This window comes from Musca vetustissima, unplaced genomic scaffold, assembly GCF_032173495.1.
Source record: "Musca vetustissima isolate MV318-11 ecotype Yass unplaced genomic scaffold, APGP_CSIRO_Mvet_v1 utg17906, whole genome shotgun sequence".
Taxonomy (NCBI): Eukaryota; Metazoa; Arthropoda; class Insecta; order Diptera; family Muscidae; genus Musca; species Musca vetustissima.
The window spans coordinates 51,721-74,804 of record NW_026884174.1 but is presented as its reverse complement, the minus strand read 5'-3'; the positions used below and the strand labels follow the sequence as shown (position 1 = coordinate 74,804).

At 28.4% G+C, this 23,084-nt stretch overlaps 1 protein-coding gene across 5 annotated transcripts in view; it reads right to left on the bottom strand.

The window, feature by feature from the left end:
* Positions 1-6,909: 6,909 nt before the first annotated feature.
* LOC133331192 (antifreeze protein Maxi) overlaps positions 6,910-23,084 on the bottom strand; it is a 64,898-nt gene continuing 48,723 nt past the window's right edge. For 3 of the 5 annotated variants that reach the window (XM_061539591.1, XM_061539592.1, XM_061539590.1), the window contains 6 exons: positions 16,164-16,227; positions 15,812-15,865; positions 12,122-12,199; positions 7,919-8,079; positions 7,166-7,229; positions 6,910-7,002 (listed from right to left, as the gene is read on the bottom strand). In XM_061539591.1, the coding sequence (XP_061395575.1) occupies positions 6,958-7,002; positions 7,166-7,229; positions 7,919-8,079; positions 12,122-12,199; positions 15,812-15,865; positions 16,164-16,227 (466 nt within the window). In that variant the 3' untranslated portion in view covers positions 6,910-6,957. The remainder of the gene's footprint in view (positions 7,003-7,165; positions 7,230-7,918; positions 8,080-12,121; positions 12,200-15,811; positions 15,866-16,163; positions 16,228-23,084) is intronic. The other 2 variants (XM_061539593.1, XM_061539594.1) reach the window with 2 other exon arrangements.

Sequence of the window (23,084 nt, the reverse complement as noted above, 5' to 3'; positions counted from 1 at the left end):
TATTCCTTTTAGTGTACGCGAGTCAACTAAGAGGCATGCTCAACAAAAGTTAAGCAAGAGCTCACAAAAGTAAGCAAAAGCTTGTTTTTATGCATATGAAAATGAGAACAATCTCATCCAACATCAATTTCTAAGTTCAAACTGAGCAAGAAGAGATCAAACCTGGGCAGTGAGTAAAAGCAAATACATCAAATTTTATTATGCATACGACAAGCACCTTTTACTCAAAAAATCGAGTCCGAGCTCAAGTTCAAGTTTTATGCATGAGACCCAATATGTACGATGTTTAAATACCGTAGTATTATTGTATACAAACATTGCATTGATACATTTTGGAAGTCAGCCACAGTGTGTATTTGATCTAAAAATATGTTACAGTTTTCTTTACAAACCAGCAGCTATTATGAAAGAAAAACTGCCGTTTTTAAAAATCCATTTTTGTGTTTTTTTTTTGTTATCAGGTAATAGGGGCCCAGCTCCAAACGAACAGTATACAGTATATGAAAAGTAACAATATCTGTATTTGTTAAAAGTAACAGAGTAGGTGTACTTAAAAATGTCAGATTATAATTTGTACTTACTTAATATTATACCGATGAAAAAGAAACTACATTTCACCTGTTTTTTTTTAATTTTTATTGTTTCTTGATTTCTTTATGTTTAGCTGTGATCATCTTATATATTTTAATGTTTTCTTTTGTGTTCTATAATTTGTTGGTTTATTTTTTTTTTCATGTAATTTTTCACAGTTCACAACCTTACAAAATGGAAAGAATAAAATGTACTTTCTGTTTTGAATACATCTCTAAAAATGATGACATTTTTTGTTCTTAACCATAAGTCCCGTCGGTGGTTGGAGGACGGCCGTTGATGTGCACACGTTATAAGATCACCAACAACAAAAATCCTTACATCCTGCCACCATAGAACAGGTTATTTCCAAACACATTGAGTTCGGATCAAAACATTTTGATTTTGTTCGTTTAGAATAAAGTATTCAATTGGAAAATAAAAATCAAATAGGACTGTGATTGTTCAATGTTTTATAATCTGTATGCAATCATTGTTTGTAACGTATTTGTTTAAACCTAAATTAAAATAAATTGGGATTACATTGTGATCTTGTACAGTCTTAACTTCAAAATATTCTTGAAATTAGAAGACTTAGTTTTTTTCATTAATTTTAAATTTAGGTGCTAAAGTAGATTGTTAATATTTCGTACTTTAATTATTTGATTCCAAGGAGCTGCTTTGGCTCAATGTGTTTGTTGTATGTGTGTGTGTGTGTTGTTTTTTGGAGGGGATTTGTTGGTTTTCACAAACATTAAAATTAAATTTTACACATATTGATTTGGCACATTATACATGTTTTGTTACTTTTCTTTCATTATTATAATTAAAACTACATTGATACGTATTTTATTGAGGGAAACAATGTAAAAAATAATTATTAATTAATTAAAAAAAAATGTGTAAAGAAATTAGAATAGAAACAAATTATAAAAAAATAAAAAAAGGATTTTTATTGTTTGCTAATTCTGAAAAACGCATGAGAATCACTTTCAGATATATCAAATGCACTTAAATTTTATTTCAGTGAATCACAGTGAAATTTATGAAAATGTATTAAATATATACCGAAATATCAAAATTTAAAATTGGAAAAAATTTTGGTTGCAAAATGATTGATAAAATCGTTTATTTAAATGGGAGATACTTTAATTTTGTCTGCACGTTTTCCAAACACTGGTTATTGGCTATTTCATCGAAATAGAAAAATTTTGAATTATTTATAAATAAAAATTTAAAGTATTTCAATATTAGAAACGGTGAATGTAATACAAACAAAATATAAACATTTAGAATGTACCTAATTATATACAATGTAAGAAAAAACGTAGGTATATTGAATTTTGTAATAAGACAGAATTTTATTTTTTGAAACTCTTAAAACAATTTTAAGATATAATAATCAAGGAAATGACAAAAAACGTCAACTAAAAATTACAATTACAGCAATATTTGGGAAAAGAAAGAAAATGATAATAAAATGAAAGAACTTAAAAACTAATTTTTTATATTGTGTATATAAGTTTTGTAACTTTATATTATATATTTTTGTTTTCATATTGTGTTGTATTTTTCACATTTTCTTTTATTTTATAAATGTTTTGTTTTGTGTGTTTTTTATTTGATAAAAGCTACAATTAATTTGGCAATTGATGGGTTTGATTTGTTTGTTTCTTTCTTTCTTTGTTCTATAGAGTTTTATTTTGTTATTACTGAAATTGTTTACTTAAAATCGTAAAACTACTTCTATATACTTCTTTAATTTTATAACTATGAAAATATAATGTTTTATGTATGTATATTTATTAAAAAAACTAAACAAATTAAAAAATATGAGGATATAATTGGAAATAAAATTCATTAAAATTATAATTATATAGTATAATAAAACAATTTCTCAAATTTGTTCTTTGTTTGCTTGAGTATATTATATTATTAAAAATAAACTTTGGCTTTGTTGTTTTATAAGAATTATAACATTTTTCTTATAATTTAGTATTTAAATTAAAGAAAAAATACTATAACATTGTTTTTGTCTTAATTAAAACAAATAAATTCGAAAAATAAATGTTAACACAGAAACAAATATTCTTTTTTTGTGTTAGGATTTTCATTATAAATTTAATGTGCCTAATTTCGATATTATTGTTGATGGTGTGAAGAATGTTAAGGAGGACGATTGTTTACCTGTGTTTAATATTTTCATTTAAAACTATGAGCATTTTATCATTTTCGTTTAAAATTTCTTTCATATTGAGCAATCAGTGTGTCGTTAAAGTTTTGAAAAAATAGTGAATAACATAAAACTCTTCATTGTGAACCTAAAGAAGCAATTGAGGACCCAAATGATGTCGTTGGATACTTTGTTAGTATCGCATATTTTTCTAAATGAATTTTTGAATGCAAAATATTTAATTACTCGTGAAAATTATGTTTAAATAGGCAACAATCTATAATTATTATCGATAAAGATATAGGCAGTTAACACCTCTTAATATGTTGTTGTACGGATTTTTCGAACAGATTTATATGTATTATATTATTAGAGTGTGCTATTTTTTAAAGTGATATTAAATATTCCAATTTGAACTTTTTTTAGTTTTTAATACATTTGGTCTGTTCTCGTACTGCAAGAATCTACAAGATTTTACTATTTTCTTCGATAACATTAAGGAAAATTCGCTATCATAGTAAAAAGTAGTAGATTCTTGCAGTACGGGAACAGACCAATTGTGTACATTTAAGAATATTCAAATGAAAATCTTTAGTGTTTAGAAAACGTTTCTTTTTGGGTCCTCTTTAAGGTTTTTGCATAAGAAAAAATAGAAAATAATGTGCTTTTTTTAAAACATTTGCATAAATACGTTTTTGGTTAATTGTGTTTTGTAAATTCAGCAATTTTATATTCAAAAAATAACAAATATATTTAAACATTAAATTTTTATGAGGAAGAGCTTTATATTTGCTTTTTTTAATTTAAAAATATATTCACTTTAGTTTTTAGTTTGTATTTTAGATATATATTTTTGTTTTCATTTATGTATGTATGTATGTACACAGTAAACAATTGCACAATAAAACATTTACGTTTTTTTTTTATTTTTAATACATTCAAACATTTAAAATAGAAAATAATTAAACACATTTAGAGAAATATTTGTGTAGGGTTTTCTAGTTCAGTTTCTTTTAAGGGAGATTGGAAATTGAGATAACTGTTTAAAGGGTAGGGACTATAATAATTACTTTCTTAATAGCTAAAGAATATATTTATAATATTTATGGCTTTCATTTCTTATTATTTTATTTTTAATAATTTGAGCATGTTTGTGTGTGTGCTATAATTATAGTTTTGTTTTCTTAGATTTTCACAATAGTTTTTTTTTTTTTACTTTGTAAATAATTTTAAAGTAGCTGTCTTATATAAAATTATATTTATTTATTTCTTATTTGTTTTTAATCTTTGCTTCTTGAACACACTCATACATTTATGCGCATTTTATTATTTGTAAGTTATGAATGGTTTCTTATTTTATTTTGTGTTTTTTTTTTTTAAGAAAGAAAATATTAGAGCGAGTTTTGAAAAAATGTTTTTAATACGAAAATGTATAGAGTATTTTCATTGTTGTTTAAAAATATAGTAGATTGCTTTTTTTAATAAATTCTTGTTGCTTTGTTTGGAAAAATATTCATATTTGTTTTGTTGTTTTCTTTACGAAGAAAGGAAAATAATAAAAATTAATATGAAATAGCTTAACTATTTAGGGTTTTAAATGTTGTAATATTTGTTTTTGTTGCATTTATATAAATTTTTATTGTATATATCAAGGATATGTCTACGTTTTTCACTAATTTTTTATGTTTAGATTAGTTTTATTTTGTATTTATAAATTTAATATTTTTATGAAATTTTAAAAAAGGAATATAATTAAAAAATGTAGCTGCCGTATAATGATAACTAATGAAAATTCTAAAAAAATATATAAAAAGGAACTAAAAATTAAAAAAAATGAAAATCTAAGTAGTTATTGGAAATAAGACAATCAGATTTTTAATATATGCAGGCTTCGTCTTTTACTGTTCTTTTCAATGTTTGAAAAGTTGTGCACAATTTTGTGTAAATTCTATTAAAAAAATCAGAAATTTTAACAAGAAATTTCAAAACATGTTCAAATATCGAACATATAGAGTCTCACGCATGAATGTATTCAAAATTTTAATTCTTTGGCTTCTGTAAAGAATAAAAAATACATTTTAGTCCATTTCGAATGGAAGACAAAATGGCCCCAAATAGAGGTTCATTTGGAAGGTTTGTTAAAACGCAAACTTCTAAAATATTCCCAAAAGGGCTATACATTTTTCTTCAAATTGGGCTCCGACAGGATGTTATAAATTAAATGATGCGAATTATCTGCATAAATTAGTAGATTTCCCTTTTGTATTTCCACAATAACTACACCTAACGAAAATCGTTCTTGAGTATTTTTTATTTTGATTTTGAAATCAAATTAGCTTTTGCCATGAGTATTTTATATTAAAGAATTGAGTATTTTGTAATTCTACCTTGAGCAGAATTTAGTTTAGTTTTGAGTTATATTTTCGAAAAAAATATTAATTAAAAGAAAAAAACTGTACAGCATAACTTTGTATTGATCATGAAAGTGGTGATAAATTGTTAGAAATCATGTCATAACATGCTAGTATTATTTTAATCCAAAGTGATATTATGTTTATCAATTGGGTTTGACTGGGATTGATTATTTTTTCCACTTTTTCCTTAAAAACTATTTTTCAGGAAAAAAGAAGTTTGGACATTGGAAATAAAAGTTGTTTTTATGAATAAGTAGTTTTAAAACATTTACATCCAACATATGTATATTTCGGATCAAGTTTTATTAGCACTACAAATATTGATGTAGTATGGGTTCGAATTATGGTTCTTTACATAATGAAATATTTTCAAATACATTTGTATATCTTTTCACATAAATACCAAATATTAATATTAGTTAATATGGAAAGAGTAAATATTTGATAAAAACACATAGAATTTATAAATTTTGATTTGTGGTCAAAATAATATATATAAATATACACATTGGCATGTAAAGAAATGTAATACAAGTAGGCCCAAAAGCCAAGTTATGCTGTACAATAACGTTTTTCATTTGTAATTAATTTCTTTGCTTTGAATTTATTTTATTCCTAAGTAAAAGTAAGGACAATAATTGAAGACATTTTTTGACATGAATGAATATAAACAAATTATAAAATAATAACAATCTAGCAAATTAATAACTAAAAAATATTAAAAAATAAATATACCTGATATGAAAAAGCTTATGCTGCCATTTTCTTTGTAATGATTTTAAAGAATTTTTTAAAAATAAATCTTCTTGACTAAATTTTGATCAATAATGAGTTTGATTTTCTTCGACATTAAAGAAAAAAATATGCTGTATCAGTTCAGCAATTTGTGGTTGTGTTTAGCTGCTTTGCTTGGGGAAGATAATGTGTGTGTTTTTTTTTTGGCAAAGAGGTAAAAATGAGCATGGCCTACAGGCTATGTGCCTTGAGTCGCCTGGCATTTTTAAGCAGTTTTATTAAAACTAGATAATAATGTCATGTCTGATACCAGGATGTACCCAAGAGCGATGTATTGGCCATAGACATTCGGGTTTTGCAGCCATATATAAGTGTAGAAATATTTATATTATTATTTATATATAATCAACAAAACAGAAGCCCTAAAATATTGTGTGTGTGTGTATTTTTGAGTTTTATCTTTCGATTATTTTTGGTATAAATCTATTAATAATTAATTTCCTTAATTAATTGTATTTTTTGTTTGTTTTTTCTTTTGTGTGATTTTTTTTCTGTTGTTTTTTTTAAATACTACAAAATTTTTGTAAATTGTATTTGCTGGACGACATTGAATTTGAACAAAACTACTCTCGTAATGTTTTTCTCTTATTTTTTGCTTTAAATTTCTATATAAATTATTTTGTTTTGTGTCTTGTGTGTGTGTGAGCGTTTTTTGTTTGGTATTTTTTTTTAATAAAATTGTTTTTTTTTTTAATTTTTATGATTTTATCTATTCGGTTTAAGATGTTGTAATTCCTCCTGGTTTGTTGTGTTTCAATTTCTGGATTTGTCGTTTTAACTAAATAGATGTTGACGTATTTCTTTGTGTAGGGATGGTGATGTTCGATCTCTTTCTATTTGTTGCATGAGTATTTTTACTGGAGGCATTTGTTCTTGTTTGAGCATTTGTTAATATTAAAATATAGGGGGTTTTCAACAGTGTTTGTTGCAACCAATAATATTTTGTTCTTGTTTGTTGTTGTTGAGCATTTTGTGGTACAATCTTCAATATGCAACACTTTGAATTTAATATGGTGTAAAGCGATTGAATCCTCCGCGATACATTGTTGCCTGTAAAATAATTAAGTAATCGTTTATTAATCACAGAATGATTATAATATTAAAATGTGTTATTAAATATAACATTATCGAAAATTTCAATTATCATTTTAAATTTTTTTTAATAAATTAAAATTTCGTATTTTTTATATTTATATGGAACAAAAAAACTTACCCCATATCCGGGCACAGGTCCAATGCCATGTCCTAAATAAGGATCAGCATATTCTCGGGCATAGCTATTTGCATAAAATAAATAAATAAAATGAAAAAATTTGCAATTTGAATAAGAGTTCATACAATATTTGATCGATTAGATGCTATGGGTATTAGTTGCTTTAAAATTTATAGATTTATGGCGTTAATTTTCGAGAGTTACGATTTCGTTTTCCATTGGTTAGTTGATGATTAATGTTGTTGTTGTTTGTTAATAATTTAATTTTAAGTTCAAACTGTCACAATTCCAATTTTTAGTCAAAGTTGTTAATTTTGGTTAGGTCTTTGCAAAAATCTTCTAGTAAATTTTTCAATTGTTCTGTTTTTCGTATTTTGCTAATGCTACAGAAACAAAAAGAAAATATAAAACAAAAATAATAATATTGAATGTTAGTAAAAAATAAAATAAAACAAATTATAAAAACAATAAAGAAAACATGTTACAATTAATGTAAAACAAAAATAAAAGGTAGGGTTTTTACAAATAAATAATAAACTAATTGTATGAGATTTGTAAATCATAATGATATGATATTACACAGTTAAAAAAGCTGATTTACGTATAAAATTTAAACGTGACTACAAAATGGTTTTAAATACTTTGTAGCACAGTGTATCCATTTAATAATATTCCAAAATATATATACATAGTACATACACCAATTTTGTACGAAATTTCATTTCATGAAAAATTAGAATTTTATTAACTTACCCCGCAACGGTGGCATAACCAGCCAATGCTGGTTGAGCTGCAGCGGCAGCAGCAGCACCATAAGCTGCTCTAGTTGCGGCCACAGCTGTATAGGTGGTGGCGGCCGTAGCATAAGCCTGTTGAGCCTGAGACAAGGGTGTCTTTAACAGAGGAGCAGCAGCCTGTAAAATGTTTAATAAAATTCCAATTAATAATTAGAATTAGACAAACAACAATGTAATGTTAAACAAAGCATACGGCAGTTCTGATAAATTAAAAAAAAGAGGACAATCTGAGGTGAGTTTTGATACAACTTGTTTTGCTTTTTTTTGAGAATAAGTGATAACCAATTGGGTATGGAACAAACTTTAGGCGGGTGGAATTATTATATTTGTTGGTTTTTGTTTTGAAAATTAAAATATATAAATATGCTAATAAAATAAATATGTTTATATGTATATTGTTTGTTTTATAACATGTGTAATTAGTTCATTATCATAAGCTGATTTATATAAGTGAATTGAATTCAATTAAGCCATTAAATACCATTACAAAAAACCATGAATGCAATTTTGATATAACAAATATATGTCAATGGATGTTTTTGTTTTCCACCTTTTAAAAATATATCTGAAGATGCTTCTATTAAATTAAATGCACTTACATAAAACGTAACTATTGGACAGAACTCTAATGCAAAATTGTAAAACACAAACAAACGAACGTACGAACGTTTTATTTTTCATTCCACAAAATACGGTGGTTACCCTTTCACCACTATTGGTTAATCAAAGCCAGTGCTAAAGATTTTAACAATAATAGTAAACAATTTTGAAAATAAACTATTTTTGCTTTGTAAAACATGCTTGCAATATTGCTTCTTTACATAAGTTTCAGTTGAATCTGTTATATTTATTCTAACTGTATTTAGTGATATACTATATTATCAAGTGTATAAATAAATTCCAACACACAGCAACACCATGTCAATGACTGCAATTGAAAAAAAAAAATGATTATACTTAAAACTATAACTACAGTAACATATATTTTTTAAATACAAATAGCATGCTTAGAATTTGGTAATATTAAATGGTAAATTTTTCCATCGATAATTAAATGATAAATTTAGAATTTTCAGCAAACATATTTGTTTTGATTAGAATAATGTCGAAGGAACGTTTAAACACTTTATAAAATATCAATGTTTGTGTAAACAAGACATGACATTTTAGTCTCTCACGTCAGATGCTGTTGATACGTTCAAAACCCATGTTTCGGAGGTTTCTTAATCGTAGTGGAAAAAGTCATTCGATAATTGGTTTAAACGCATGAAATATTATATAAATCATGCTGGAGGATACTTTGAAAAAATTACAGGACCTTAAGTGACAAATATTCGAATAGGATATATATATAGAATATTAGGCCACGTATAAGCCACGGGGAGCACACTACCTATTCATGAAATATTGTTAAAACAAAGTGTTCACGATAGCCTCTCGAATTCTATCTTAAATCGATGATTGACGTCTGGCGCAGACCTACTCTTTTACTTGGCTTAAAATGCAGAAGTCACTATCAGTTATATTACAAGATCTCTTCGAGAGATAACACGGTCGGGAAACGTACTCTGTAAAATGTTCAAATGGAGCTCAGATCAATACCAACCAATTCGACCAAAAACAAAAAAAAAAAAAACTACCAATCCATACTATAAACCAAAAATAATTCTTGGGGTTTTCCGAGCCACAGATGCAACACTTTAGCTTGTTGGCGTAGCCGCCGAGATGGTTATGGGATAGGTATACATAGTCGAGCACAAACGTCGACTCTTAGCCTTTTCGATTTTTGCTTTTGACTAAAAAGTCGACTTTTCGATATTTCCATTTTTTCAAACCTGTTCAAAATCGATTTACGACGTCTACCAACTAACGGAAAAATCGACTAAAAATTTGATTTGTATATGAATTGTTGTCAACAGATAATATAAAGTTCTGGATTTCGTAATTTTAGGGTAAGTTGGGCTTTGTGGTAATAGACCAAGTATTTATGAAGATCTTGAAAAGTCGACTTTGTGATTTCCTCAAAGATCAAAAGTCGATTTCGACCTTTAAATTTTTCAATACAAAAATTCGATGAATCGATTAGTCGATTTACTTATCCCTATGGGCCTAATCAGTAGAAATGTTTTTTTCGAAGGAATTTCGGATGATTCCTATACATTTCTTGGACCCTATAAGTAAATACATGCCGTTGTTGATTGTCCGTCAAACTGAGTTATTGTGTTAGGTTCAAAATTGACAGTTACCGAAATGCCGAGTATATAATCTTGGTCAGGGTAAAATTGCAAGACGGTCTTGTCGCGTCCGTCTTTTTGTAATCACGCTATCTGCGGAAGGAATTTAGATATCGTGTTGCAATTTTTTAAGTAAGTATCAGGTTAGGTTCGACGTTGGGCTAAATCGGTCCACATTTAGGCATTTTTGTCATTTAACGTTATTCAACTCGCAATTAATCTATGTCTATAATAATACAAGAGTTAAGTGATTGACTGACTGACTGACTTAACGATTCATTAACGCCCAGACGAAACGGCTGAATTCCCGGTAGTACAAAATGAAAAAATTCGTTGTTGCAAACATAAATTTACTGTGGAAAATTTTCATTTCGTACTAATGTCTAATATATGGTACGGAATTGGGTTTTGGGTGAACCGATAGAGCTGTAACCTTGACATTTGAAGTTAGATTCATTGTTGTCGGGTAGAATTGAGCTATTTAGGAAGTTTTGAAAATTCCTACTAATGTGAACTAAATTTGGTACAGTTTAAATTTTGGATGATATATGAAGTTTTGGAAATTTGTACTAAATGGTACCAAATGTGGGTTTGGGTGAACCGATTTAGCTGGCATCTTGACGGACTTTGTAGAATGTTTTGGAAATTCGTACTAATGTGTACTTAATTTCGTACAATTTAAATTTTAGGTTAATTAATATTGCTGGAAACCTTGAAATTTGGTAATAAGGTTACTGTTGTAGTGTAAGATTGAGGTATGGATGTAGTTTTGAAAATTCATACTTATGGGTACTACATTTGGTACAATTTTAATTTTGGCTGAACTGATAGAGCTGTGGATACTGAAATTTGGAGTAAGGATCATTGTTGGGTTGTTGGATTGGACTATGTAGAAAGTTTTGGAAATTCGTACTAATGTGTACTAAATGGTACCGAATTTTGATTTGGATGAACCGATAGAGCTGGAATTTTGAAATTTGATGTTAGGATCACTATTTTAAGGTGTAGGATTTGACTATGTGTGTACTAAATGCTACCAAATTTGGATTTGGGTGAACCGACAGAGTTGGAATCCAGAAAATTGGAAGATGGGGATATGTGTGAACCAGTATTAACTGGTACTAAATTTTGATTTGCGTGAACCTATATTTGAAATTTGATATTTATTTCGAACTTAGCATTACAAGAGTTCAAAGGTTAATAAATGATACCAAATTTAATATAGAGATAGATTTCTGTTGCGGTCCGAATTGGCGTGTACCGTTGAGATATGGATGTAGTTTTGGACATACGTACTATAAGAGAATATATATACTTAATAGTTCTAAAATATTAATAATGGTCGGTATTGGTTTTTAAAAACTTCCCACATTCGCTAACGAAGTAAAGAATAAAACCTTCAAAGTGGTAAAATGTTCTACATAAGTGTACTCCCACCCACTCAAGGCTACCAACCAATAACGTCAATAGGTATAATGCTCCCATATCACAAAATTTCCTATAATTTCTGGATTTTGATATTTAGTCCTCTAATTGACATTAATATTTCATTGGTATTGAAGTATCATTTTCGTTAAACTGTATTTAATTTTTTTTATATATTGAAAATACATTTTATGGAAATCTTAAAATGATAATCTACCTCTAAACGATCGTTCTTATTTTCCGGGAGTTTCTTTTTATTTATTTTTAGAAATTAAATACTGTTTAGTAACAAGTTCGACGCTATTTTAAAGAATGCTTCAATTATATGGATGTTTTATGGAAAAGGGGGGAAGGGAACAAGCCAAAAAGAAAGAAAAAAATGATGCACAAAAAACCAAGTGCAATTTAACGAACGAACGAACGAACAAACAAACAAATCACAACAAACAACGAAATAAGCGGATATTGATTTTGTTTCTTTTTTCATATAAAATTTTTACCAAAACATTCTGTGGTACCGGTATGCGGTTGATCGTATGTGGGTGGTGGTTACTGTTTAGCGTTGTCACAGTGCGGCGCTGTAAGTTTTAAGTAAATTTTGATAATGGTATATTTATATACTCGTCTTTTTGTAAGTTTCTTTTTTCTTTGTATATATGTATTTATATTAATATATATATATAGAGAGAGAAGAGATGAATAGTGTTTTCGTTTTGTGATGGTGAACAAATGATGAATGTATATCTATGGTTAATAATACATATAGCAAATCTTACATAGCAATTATTTATATACAAAATAAAACGTAAAATTATAAAAATATTAAATAAAATTTAAATACACAAAAAAAAAAAAAAATAAATAAAATATGTATATAGAATTACAAAAAATAAAACAAGGAATTTAGTAAGGTTAGACAAAGATTATTTCCTAAATAACGCTAGCTAATAACCTAAGGTAGATGTTTTATCTAATATCATGAAATCATGATTTGTTAATGGAGCAACATTTCATCCGCATCTATCTATGCTAATATTTGCAGAAAACATGTCAGAAGAAACTGTTATTGACTCTGGCACGAACTATGAACACTGGTGGCCAAATCCAATGCAACTAAAACTGCGAACTGAATACATGACCTTTAACTATTATTTTGAAAATAAAGTTATAGTGAAAGTTTTTTCAGAAATAAATAGATAATTTATTCATTAAAAAAGCCGTAAGGAAAGTTCAAAAGTTGATCGGGGCCTTCACCAATTTGGGTATTTGGGATGCTCATATATACATTATTCTCTAGATATAATAGACATTATATCTTTGGAGGACCAGACGAAATTAACTACGTGAAAATATTTGATATATATGTGAACTAAAAATTAGTAACTTCAATACGGTATGCAAAATTTTGTCTCAATCGGAAAAAATTGACATAAAATCGGAGCAATATCTAAATATGAACCGATTAAAAAAAAAACTTTGCATACGTCAATCTGCATCTACATTTGAACCGATTTCAACAAAACTTCGGATACATCAATCCGAACCTAATTCAGTACTCTGTGCAAAATTGTGCCTTAATCGGACGTATGGAAGTATGGTGTTCCATTTACATAAAATCGGATGAAACTATCTGAACCGGTTTCAACAAAAATTGGCATATATAAAACTAGACCTAATTCAATACTCTGTTCAAAATGTTTTCTCAATAGGACCAATATTGGTGCTCCAGTTACATAAAAGCGGACGAAAGTATATATGGGAGCTATATCTAAGTCTGAACCGATTTTCTCCAATATCAATAGGGTTCGTCCTTTGGCCAAACAAGTGGCATGTCACAAATTTTATCAAAATCGGATCATAAATGCGACCTGTACTTTGTTCACAAAAATACATGGACGGACGGACGGACATGCATAAATCGACTAAGAAAGTGATTCTATGCATATTCTCAAAAGGAACCATGGGTCTATCTCGATTCCTTTTGCCTGTTACAAACATATGCATATAGACATAATACCACAGTGTGGTGAAGGGTATAAAAAAAAGAAACAACAAATATAATCGCACAATTTATTTAGATATAAAAATATTCTATGGAAAACTAAATTGACGTAATTTTTGTATGGTCAAAACAAAAGCAACTTTTTGATTTTTTTTCTTATAAATAAGCAAAATTTTGCAAGTAATCGGCAACAAAGCCATTATTTTTCATTACGGCAACACATCTACAAGGCATTGAAACAATGAATAAAATACTTGAAAGTTTTGGAAGAGGTTAAGTCTACTTGCTTGTGAAACTCTTTTGATTTTGCTATCTATGATACACCAAAGATTTCTCTATTGGGTAAAAATCTGATGATTGTGATAGCCATGATAAAACTCGGATTTTTGACTCCCGCAACCAATCTTTGACATGTTTTGGTATATGTTTGGAGATTATTGTCAATCTGAAACTCCCAAACAAGCGTTATATTTTCTTCAGCAAAGGGACCCATTGCGTTTTCCCACACATTTGTATAAACAATCCGATCCATTACTTAATAAATCTCGTAAATATATCGAATTCCATAAAAAGAAAAACAGTCCAATACCATTATTGGGCTTCCCAGTAACCTTGCAATATTTTTGTTTCTTGTCTGAGTCTTTAATATTTAACTTTAATTTATTCGAGAGTATAATATTTCCCACCGAGTCGGATTGCAATTAGTACGAGCTTTTGCGAAAGACAATCTGGCTTTCCGATTTTTTCAGAAATTAAAGAATGTTTATGATAGTTTCCGGGCATATATGCCTCGTACACGTTCTCGTACGCTTTTTACTGATATGATCAGTACGGATTAATGTTCTTTTGCAGCCTCTTCCTCCGTGCTGAACATTCACTATTGATATAGTCGAATAAAATCAACTTATAATTCGACAAATAGCTTATTTATTAATGGAGTATTTCTCCGAAATCATTTTCTGTGATAAATTATTTTTACAATCACTGGTAATTAGCTGTTTTATTGGAGTACTGTATTTGTTTCTAACCATTATGTTATTTATTTGGCTGTAGGTCAAAATTGAAAACCAGACTCATGCTATTGTAATAAAATCCATTTAAATTTGATCTATAAGAATCGAAATAGGTGTAGAAACCGAAACTCAGTAATTGTAAAATAATTATAGAGCATCTGTTTGTATTGTACAATTGCTTTAGTTTTGTCCAAGCAAAAAATGAGACAATAACCTTATTCATAAAGTATTATTTATTTCATAATGGCCTTGCAATTATGTTTTTGTTGTTTTAAAGTATCGAGTACTTTAAAACAACAAAAACTCGATCAAAAAACCAACACGATATTTTTATTTTTGAAAATGTTATGCGTCATTGGCCTTGCAATTATGTTTTTGTTGTTTTAAAGTACTCGATTAAAAAACCAACACGATATTTTTATTTTTGAAAATGTTATGCGTCATTTATTAAACTTGCAATTTGAGTTGCTTTAGTTTTGGCCACCAGTGTATATCCCGCGAAATTTTTTTCCTCATGGTGATCGATTTTATTTTCAAGCACATGCTGCTATACCCTATAACTTTATTATTATCCCATCTAACTAAATTTCAGTACTTATTTATGCAATTTTTTTTTAGTTTTGATAATAATCAATACAAATTAAAAGCCATAAACCAAAACCATAAACAAATTACAAAAGGAGAAGAAAGAAACAAATAAAAAAAAAACAAATAAAATTTCATAAAAATACAAAATGTACATTTACAGAAGAAATTTGATGGCAGTCAAAGAAAAAAATTGTTCTTAGGAGCGGATAATTGAGAAAAATACTATTTCTTTATATTAACAAACAAATGAAGCATACTTTCAGGGGGACCACAGCAAAAAGTGTTGTTTTGTTTTGTACAACTAATTTTACAAGGTAATTATAATAAGAATAATAATGATAACAGTAATTTTAGAAAATAACAACAATGACAAAATTAAAATAATGGGATGTGTGAGTCAACGACAAGAAAAATAATAAGTGATGAATGTTTTTCTTTCGTTTTCGTTTTTTTTTTTTCAATGGTGACCATAATTGTAATAAGAATAGTAGTAGTAGATGTGATAATAAATTATATAATAATTACAATACAACTTTTTATAGAATATTTTATATGAATAATAACAATAAAAACAAAACAATGATTACATTTATAATTGCTGCTGGCTGTGCTGCTGGAACTTCGTTGACCGGTTTGGCTGCCTGCAAAATGTTATGTATTTTTGTTTTATATAATTCTTGTTGTATTCGAGTCAAACAAACAAAATCAAAGATAAAAAAAAAACATAAATTGTCTTGTTTAAGACAATAAAACGTACACACACACACACTTACTCTTGTAATTGTGTGTGATTTAAATAAAAAGGAAAACACTTATATCTGAGAGAGACTTAATCTAAATTTGTATTCCTTATTGATCTAAATGATAATAAAATATTTATTACATATATAAAAGTAAACCTAAACAAAGACTTTTGTTTTATAAAACCAATGCACTTACCTGAAAACGTAAGTTGGGATCAGCAGATGCTGCAGCGGCTGCTAGGTATGGATCAAAGTAAACGCTGTGAAAAGGAAAAGTTCGAAAAGACAAATTTGTATTTTTTGTAAACTAAGAAATTCGATGGACTTGTAATTAAACAAGAAACTTAATTTCTTTTTTGGGGGGCATTTATACTTGGAATAGTATTCGTAGAGAGTACTTAAAAGCAAAATTCATTTGTTTTTCTGATGCACGTGTTTTTTCTTTATTTCTTTGAGAAGTCACAATTTATTGGCAAGAGAAGTATTTCTGTTTGTAAATATATGTGTTCGATTTATTTTTCTTTTCCCAATTTCATGTGGTATTCCTAGACCATAAAATTTTCATATTTCTGTCAAATACATGTTTTTCTTTAAATATTTGTAATATACAAGGCTGTTGATGGCTGTTAAAAGAGGGATCCACAGTAGTCCAATCCAATTATATAATCAATTGAATTGCTTCCAGCCTGTGTGCATGTGTTAATTTTACACGTACATGTAAACTCATACTTGGTATACCTTATAAAGTATATAATATAAATTTGCATACAATTTGATGTTTAATAATTTTATAATGTATATAGTTTATAAATACAATTATGATTATACTTAACATAACTTATTTGTATACTATTTTCCATATGTGTTTTTAAATAAAATGTTTTATAGTAATATTTTAAAATATTATTTTGCTTTGAAATTACAATTGTTTTTTATAATAAAATTATAAATTATTCTTTTGCTTTGAAATATTTTGATTTTTTTACTAGACAAAAAGTTAAAAAAAAATCGAAAAAAAACGAAAAATCCAAATTATAGCTCTAGTTATGCGTTTCTCAATAAATATTTGATGACAGAATCTGTCACGACAGTACTTAAAATGATCTAAATTCGAATTGTACGAATTTAACTTTAAACATTATTTTCAATGTTTGTTTTGACAACAGTTTTTTTATCGGGATAATGTGTATTGTTATTTGATAAGGGCGCATTTCCAAAAATTGTAGAAATACTTTGAAGCCGCAGCGACTTTTGAGATAAGGACTAGAAATTACTAAATATTATTATTATATTTATTGAATGTAAATTTGAGAAAAATCTCACCAAAAAATTCCATAGTATGTGATTAACCCTAATGATAATATAGAAAAACAAAACGTGAGCAATGTAAAGATTTTTTTTTCTAAAAAAAACTACTTTTTGTAATAAAAATGTTTGAGTTGGTATAGATTTTAGTCGATTTACTTAATACCAATGGATCTTTCGCACTGATTCTTACAGAAATGGGATCTGAAACAAACGTATGCCATCCATTCGTAGATTTAGAAATGTGTAAACAAATATCAGCTGACAGACTTTAAATCATTTTAATACTAGTCTAAACAGCTAAGATTTATTTCTTCTACTTAAAAAAAAAATGAATCGATTTAGAAGGTGTACACGCTTTTTAAAATATTTTTTTTTGTTTTTTATTCATATAAGCAGGATTTGCTTTTCGTGTTATTCATGGAACAATTATTTATAGTAGATTATATATACTTATAAATTTCAATTTTTTTCATATCGTGACTTATTATGCCAAAGTCGTATACAAAATGTGTGATTGTGTATGAAATGTTTAGAAAATTATAAAAAATATATTCTAAAATCCATTTGTTACAAGATTAATTTTACAACATTGGTAAGAAGAAATATGATGGATGAATCAATATCTAAATGCTCAAAACTTCCTACCTTGTATAATTGTATGTTTCAGATTTGAATGTACTAAATATCCCGAATGAATGGGTATTCTTTTATATATACAAACTATTTGTCATAGCTTCCTTAATAATGGAGTTCAAAGGACTAAGTAAAAGTTGTTCTGAATAACAAATTTATAAAAATATTAACCCCTAACTATATATTATAGCTCCATTAATTATGGAGATCAAATGGCGCGTTTTGAGTACAGCTTTTATCGTGATAAAGGGCATTAGCTCGATTTAATTGCTAGATCGAGCTCATTTTACCATACATTTTACCATACAAAATTAAGGCGCTATTAAATCGAGCTGAATTTACTCCATTTACCACACAAAATTTAACCCACTCAATATCTCAATTTGCACAAAATCTTATGTTAACACGAAATAACTTGGAATACAACCCTGGTTTTTGTCCCTAAAAAAAATCATTTCTCCTTAAAGTGTGCTTTAAAAATAGTTCAAATTCAAAAAATAACTACCTAACAAAAGTATGTCAAAATTTATTTTCTGCTTGTATTCATAATAAATATTACTATAATTTAGAACGACAATGGTTTTTGTGCATTTCGGACCTAATAGAGGGCAATTCCTAACAAAAATATGAAAATATTGATTGACAACAAATTGCTACCGAAATCATGGAAGCAGTGAAATGTGTATGTATACGTAAACAACTAACAGCTGACAAATCAACTTCATTTCATTCTACTACTAGTCTACAAAGATAAGATTTGAATCTCGATTTATAAAGCGACCCGATTTAAAAGGCAGGCTAAACGTGCACTCAATATCTCTATATATCTTGGAATACAACCCTGTCTCTGCATCAAAAATCCTCAAGTATGCTTTAAAATTAGTTAATATCCAAAATAATAAAAAATATGCCAGCTGCTGAAAATTGATTAATTTAATTCAAAAACACCAAATGTCTTATGCATTTCTGACCTAATGGAGGGCAATTACTAACAAAATTATAAAAAATTGCACACAGTGAAATGTGTACGTATACGCAAACAAATAACAGCTGACAAATTCATTTTATTGAATTTTAATACTAGTCTAAACCGCCAGGATTTGATATCTCGATTTACAAATCTAGTCGATTTAGAGGGCATACGGGTATGCTCTGGTAAACACGGTGAGTTTTTTACACTTTACACATACTCTTCTCCTCAGAAGTTAACTCCCTTTCTGCTTCTCACGTTATTTGAAATTTTCGAACTTCTGCACAACAAAGACAAAAATAAACGTTAACATCATACTTTGCTGATGCCAAAAAATATAAATTGCATTCGTTTTTAACCCTTTGACGTATTTCCACGAGTCTGACTCGTGGTACAATAAAACTAGTTGATGCCGTGCACAACATCTAATCTAAAATAAATAGTTTTAGTGCAAGTTGTGTGCTAACAGTTGGAAGCGAACTTCGTTGTCGTTCTGTAATTTTTAGTAACTTCGTTAATTCTAGCGATAATTACATTATAATTTTTTTACATGTACATTAGAACTTTTTGCAGGGTTAACCTACTTTATGATGATTAATAGTACGTTTACATTTAACCGGATTTCGTTAACCCAGTGGGTTTCAATTGTCAATTTCTTTGGATATTTGTCAAATAAATCCTCATAAAGTAGGTCAACCCGGTAAAAAGTTCTAATGAATATGCCGTTTTATTCGGCAAATATTCAATGTAATTGACATTTCAAACCCACTGGTTCAACTAAATCCGGTACAATGTTTATGTACTACCAAGTATATGTATGAAAGACTCTGTAATATCATTATTTTGTTGATTAATTTAAGAGGACCATTTTGTAAACGTATCTTTTCCGAGCTTATTTCAAATCAGCTGTTTGTCATGATGTGTGTCAAGTGACACGCGACTCTAACTATGAAAATTATAGTGTAAGGAATCCAGGTGTAAAATGTGTTATAGAAATGTTCGACGTGAGGCCTTAAGAATATAAGCTTTAACACATTTTGTTGGCTGTGGGCATGAAAGGGTTAAAAAATAGGACTGTACACTTAACCCTTGCACCCATGTGAACAAGAAGAAGTCAGAAATCCGTAGTATTGGCGGCGGTTTATTTGGGATACCATTTGTATTTTGATTTTGGAACATAGTCAGTCTGAATCCCAGTTTGTTGTTTTTATAAAAATTTTTACAAATTTTAATTCATGGAATACCAAAAATCAATGGAATACGAACGAATATAATAGGGTGTAAATAACTTAGACTGTATACAAATATTGGTACTGTATAGATTTCCACCTCAAATATTTGTTGAAAATCGAATAATTTGAGCTGTATTTTTAATTATATATATATATATATATATCCACAAGGTCGATTTTGATACGTGTCTACCGAACAGATTCCCATGATTTATTTTATTTGCTATGATTAAGGAGATAATAAAAAAAAGTATATTATATATTAGGAAGATTACTTTAAATGAGTAAATTTTTTTTGTTAAATTTACAATCAGTTATTTGTTCATCTCACATTGAAAGATCTTTGATCCGTTAAAACGGGTTAGATTGAAGTATTGATTGTATGAAAAGCTTCTACAATAATTTTACAATGTCCACTCGAAACATGGAAACTTCAAATCTGTATCATTTTGCAAAATCAGTTTGTATTCATATATCACAAAATATAGGAATTATTTAAACATTAAATGAACATAACCTAAGTATTTTAGATTTCCAGTGATATATATGGGCAATATTGCCAATTTTTTAATATTCCATTTTCAAAAAATCAGCTTTTTTGTTTTTGTGGCACATCTATGATTTTTGGTACGCATATAGAGAAAAATGTTCTGACTCCGAAACCGTTCGCGATCAAATTTTTGGTTGATGCGCGCAAAAGTTATCGAGGTTTTAATTTTGGGCATAAGAAAAAAATCTTAAAATTACACCGTTTATTATATTGACCAAAAACGTTGATATATATCTTCCTCCGTAAAATAAGAATATGAATATATTATAATATTCGCGAAAAAGGTGCACATCTTCGCGAAATATGAGAAAAATAAAAAAATATAGGAGATTACATCAATATTTTCATTATATTAATGTCATGTATCATCCTAAAAATTAATTTAAAAATATGTACATAATCTAAACACGATGGTGAATCAAATGATATCAAAATCACACAAGTCCGTGTAGCGGTTTCTAAATCAAAGCGACAACAAAACAAGATATTGGGGAAAATTATTTGTTTTTGGTTCGAAAAAATAATGTATTCATATTAATTTTTTTAATTGTATACAAGAAATTTCAGAAAAAAATGTTTGGGTTATTCTGCTATTTTAACCGAATTTCGCCGAAAAATTGACATATATAATAATAATCACTTTTTGTGTATAAGTATACGCCTTGAGGATTATATCAAGACCCTTCCGATAAATCTTAGAATTCTATAAATAGGAATAAATGTTAAAATAAAATAATATTATGAAATATACATTTTAAATTGCGTGTAAATCGCGTAATTCTCAAAATCATTTGATGCGCATGCGGTTTCCAGGAAGTACTGAAGTTTATCTTCCAATCCATATATATTTTGCGAAATTTTATTTGACGGTTAAGATGTGCCGCACGTTACATTGAAGTACCCAAAAAATCGTAAAACGCGAATAATTTCCGAAAACTCCATATGCCATTAACGCGCTTCCGATTTCGGTGTGCACCCTAAAAAAATACATCGATCTATACCGATTTCAATGTGGTCCATTAAGAACCATGGATGTGCCAGCTCACACTATTTTTGAGATAAATTGCGTCTAACTCGCGTAATTCTCAAAATCATTTGATGCGCATGCGGTTTCCAGGAAGTACTGAAGTTTATCTTCCAATCCATATATATTTTGCGAAATTTTATTTGACGGCTAAGATGTGCCGCACGTTACATTGAAGTACCCAAAAAATCGTAAAACGCGAATAATTTCCGAAAACTCCATATGCCATTAACGCGCATCCGATTTCGGTGTTCACCCTAAAAAAATACATCGATCTATACCGATTTCAATGTGGTCCATTAAGAACCATGGATGTGCCAGCTCACACTATTTTTGAGATAAATTGGGTACATCTCTCTTTCGGCTGAAGTTTTTAAAGTTCTCTTTTCGAAAAAGATCAAAATCCGTATGAGGTCATTTATTGAAGCGGAAATGATACACAGAAAACGCAAATAAATCCGCGATATTTTCAAAAACATTTTTTGCCAAATTTCGTGTTTTTGGAAGGCCAGTTCCCGCCGTTCTAGTAGATGGATTTTCACGAAGAAGATTTTATATCATCCGAAACGTAAAAAACCTTATTGATCGCGGGTATCCATATCATTCAGTTGACAGATCTAAAAATTTGGCCCGAAGAATAGGTTTTTTAGAATTTTGATCGTACAAAATTCGCACCTTCGGATGAGTATTACTCTGAAGCTGTGCATACTACATACACAAAATACATATCAAATTACGCAGATTCGGGACTACAATAATCTTATAACCGATTTTTAGAAATTCCTGTTTGCGTATTAAAGCTAGAAGTAAAATTCAAAAAACACTCAAAATCGAGCTTCAAAATGTCAGCATCATTTAAAGATAGATGCAGTTAAAATTTTGAAAAATGATACATAAGGGGCGTAGTCCCCATTTTGTTGACTTCTAGTTTTCTTTTGACACGAAGACCGTGCAATGAGTGGCTTAGTCACAAATAGATAGAGAACATAAAAAAACTGGTTCGCCTCAACCTGTTTTTACACATTTTTTTACATTAAAGTAGACACAGCTTCCACCAAGATAAAGTTTGGAGGTCAATGGCATGAACAGTGTGCAAGGACAGATCAATTAACCCAAAACTATTCACTTTTTTTCATATACTTAAGTAGTTCCCGAGTTATAAAGGGGTGAACCTCCGCTTCAGCTATGTTAAAAAATTGGCAATATTGCCCATATATATATGAACTGCAGTTGAATTTTAAAATAGTATTAATTACACTGTGCGACACGAAAATTTTTCAGGGGTTCTAATGTACCAATTCTGTTTAGTTGAAGTCCCTGGACCACGAAAATACCTTTGGTTTTTCTGGGTCACTTCGAAAATTAATTTTATAACGGTAAATATAGAGAAAAACGCGGTT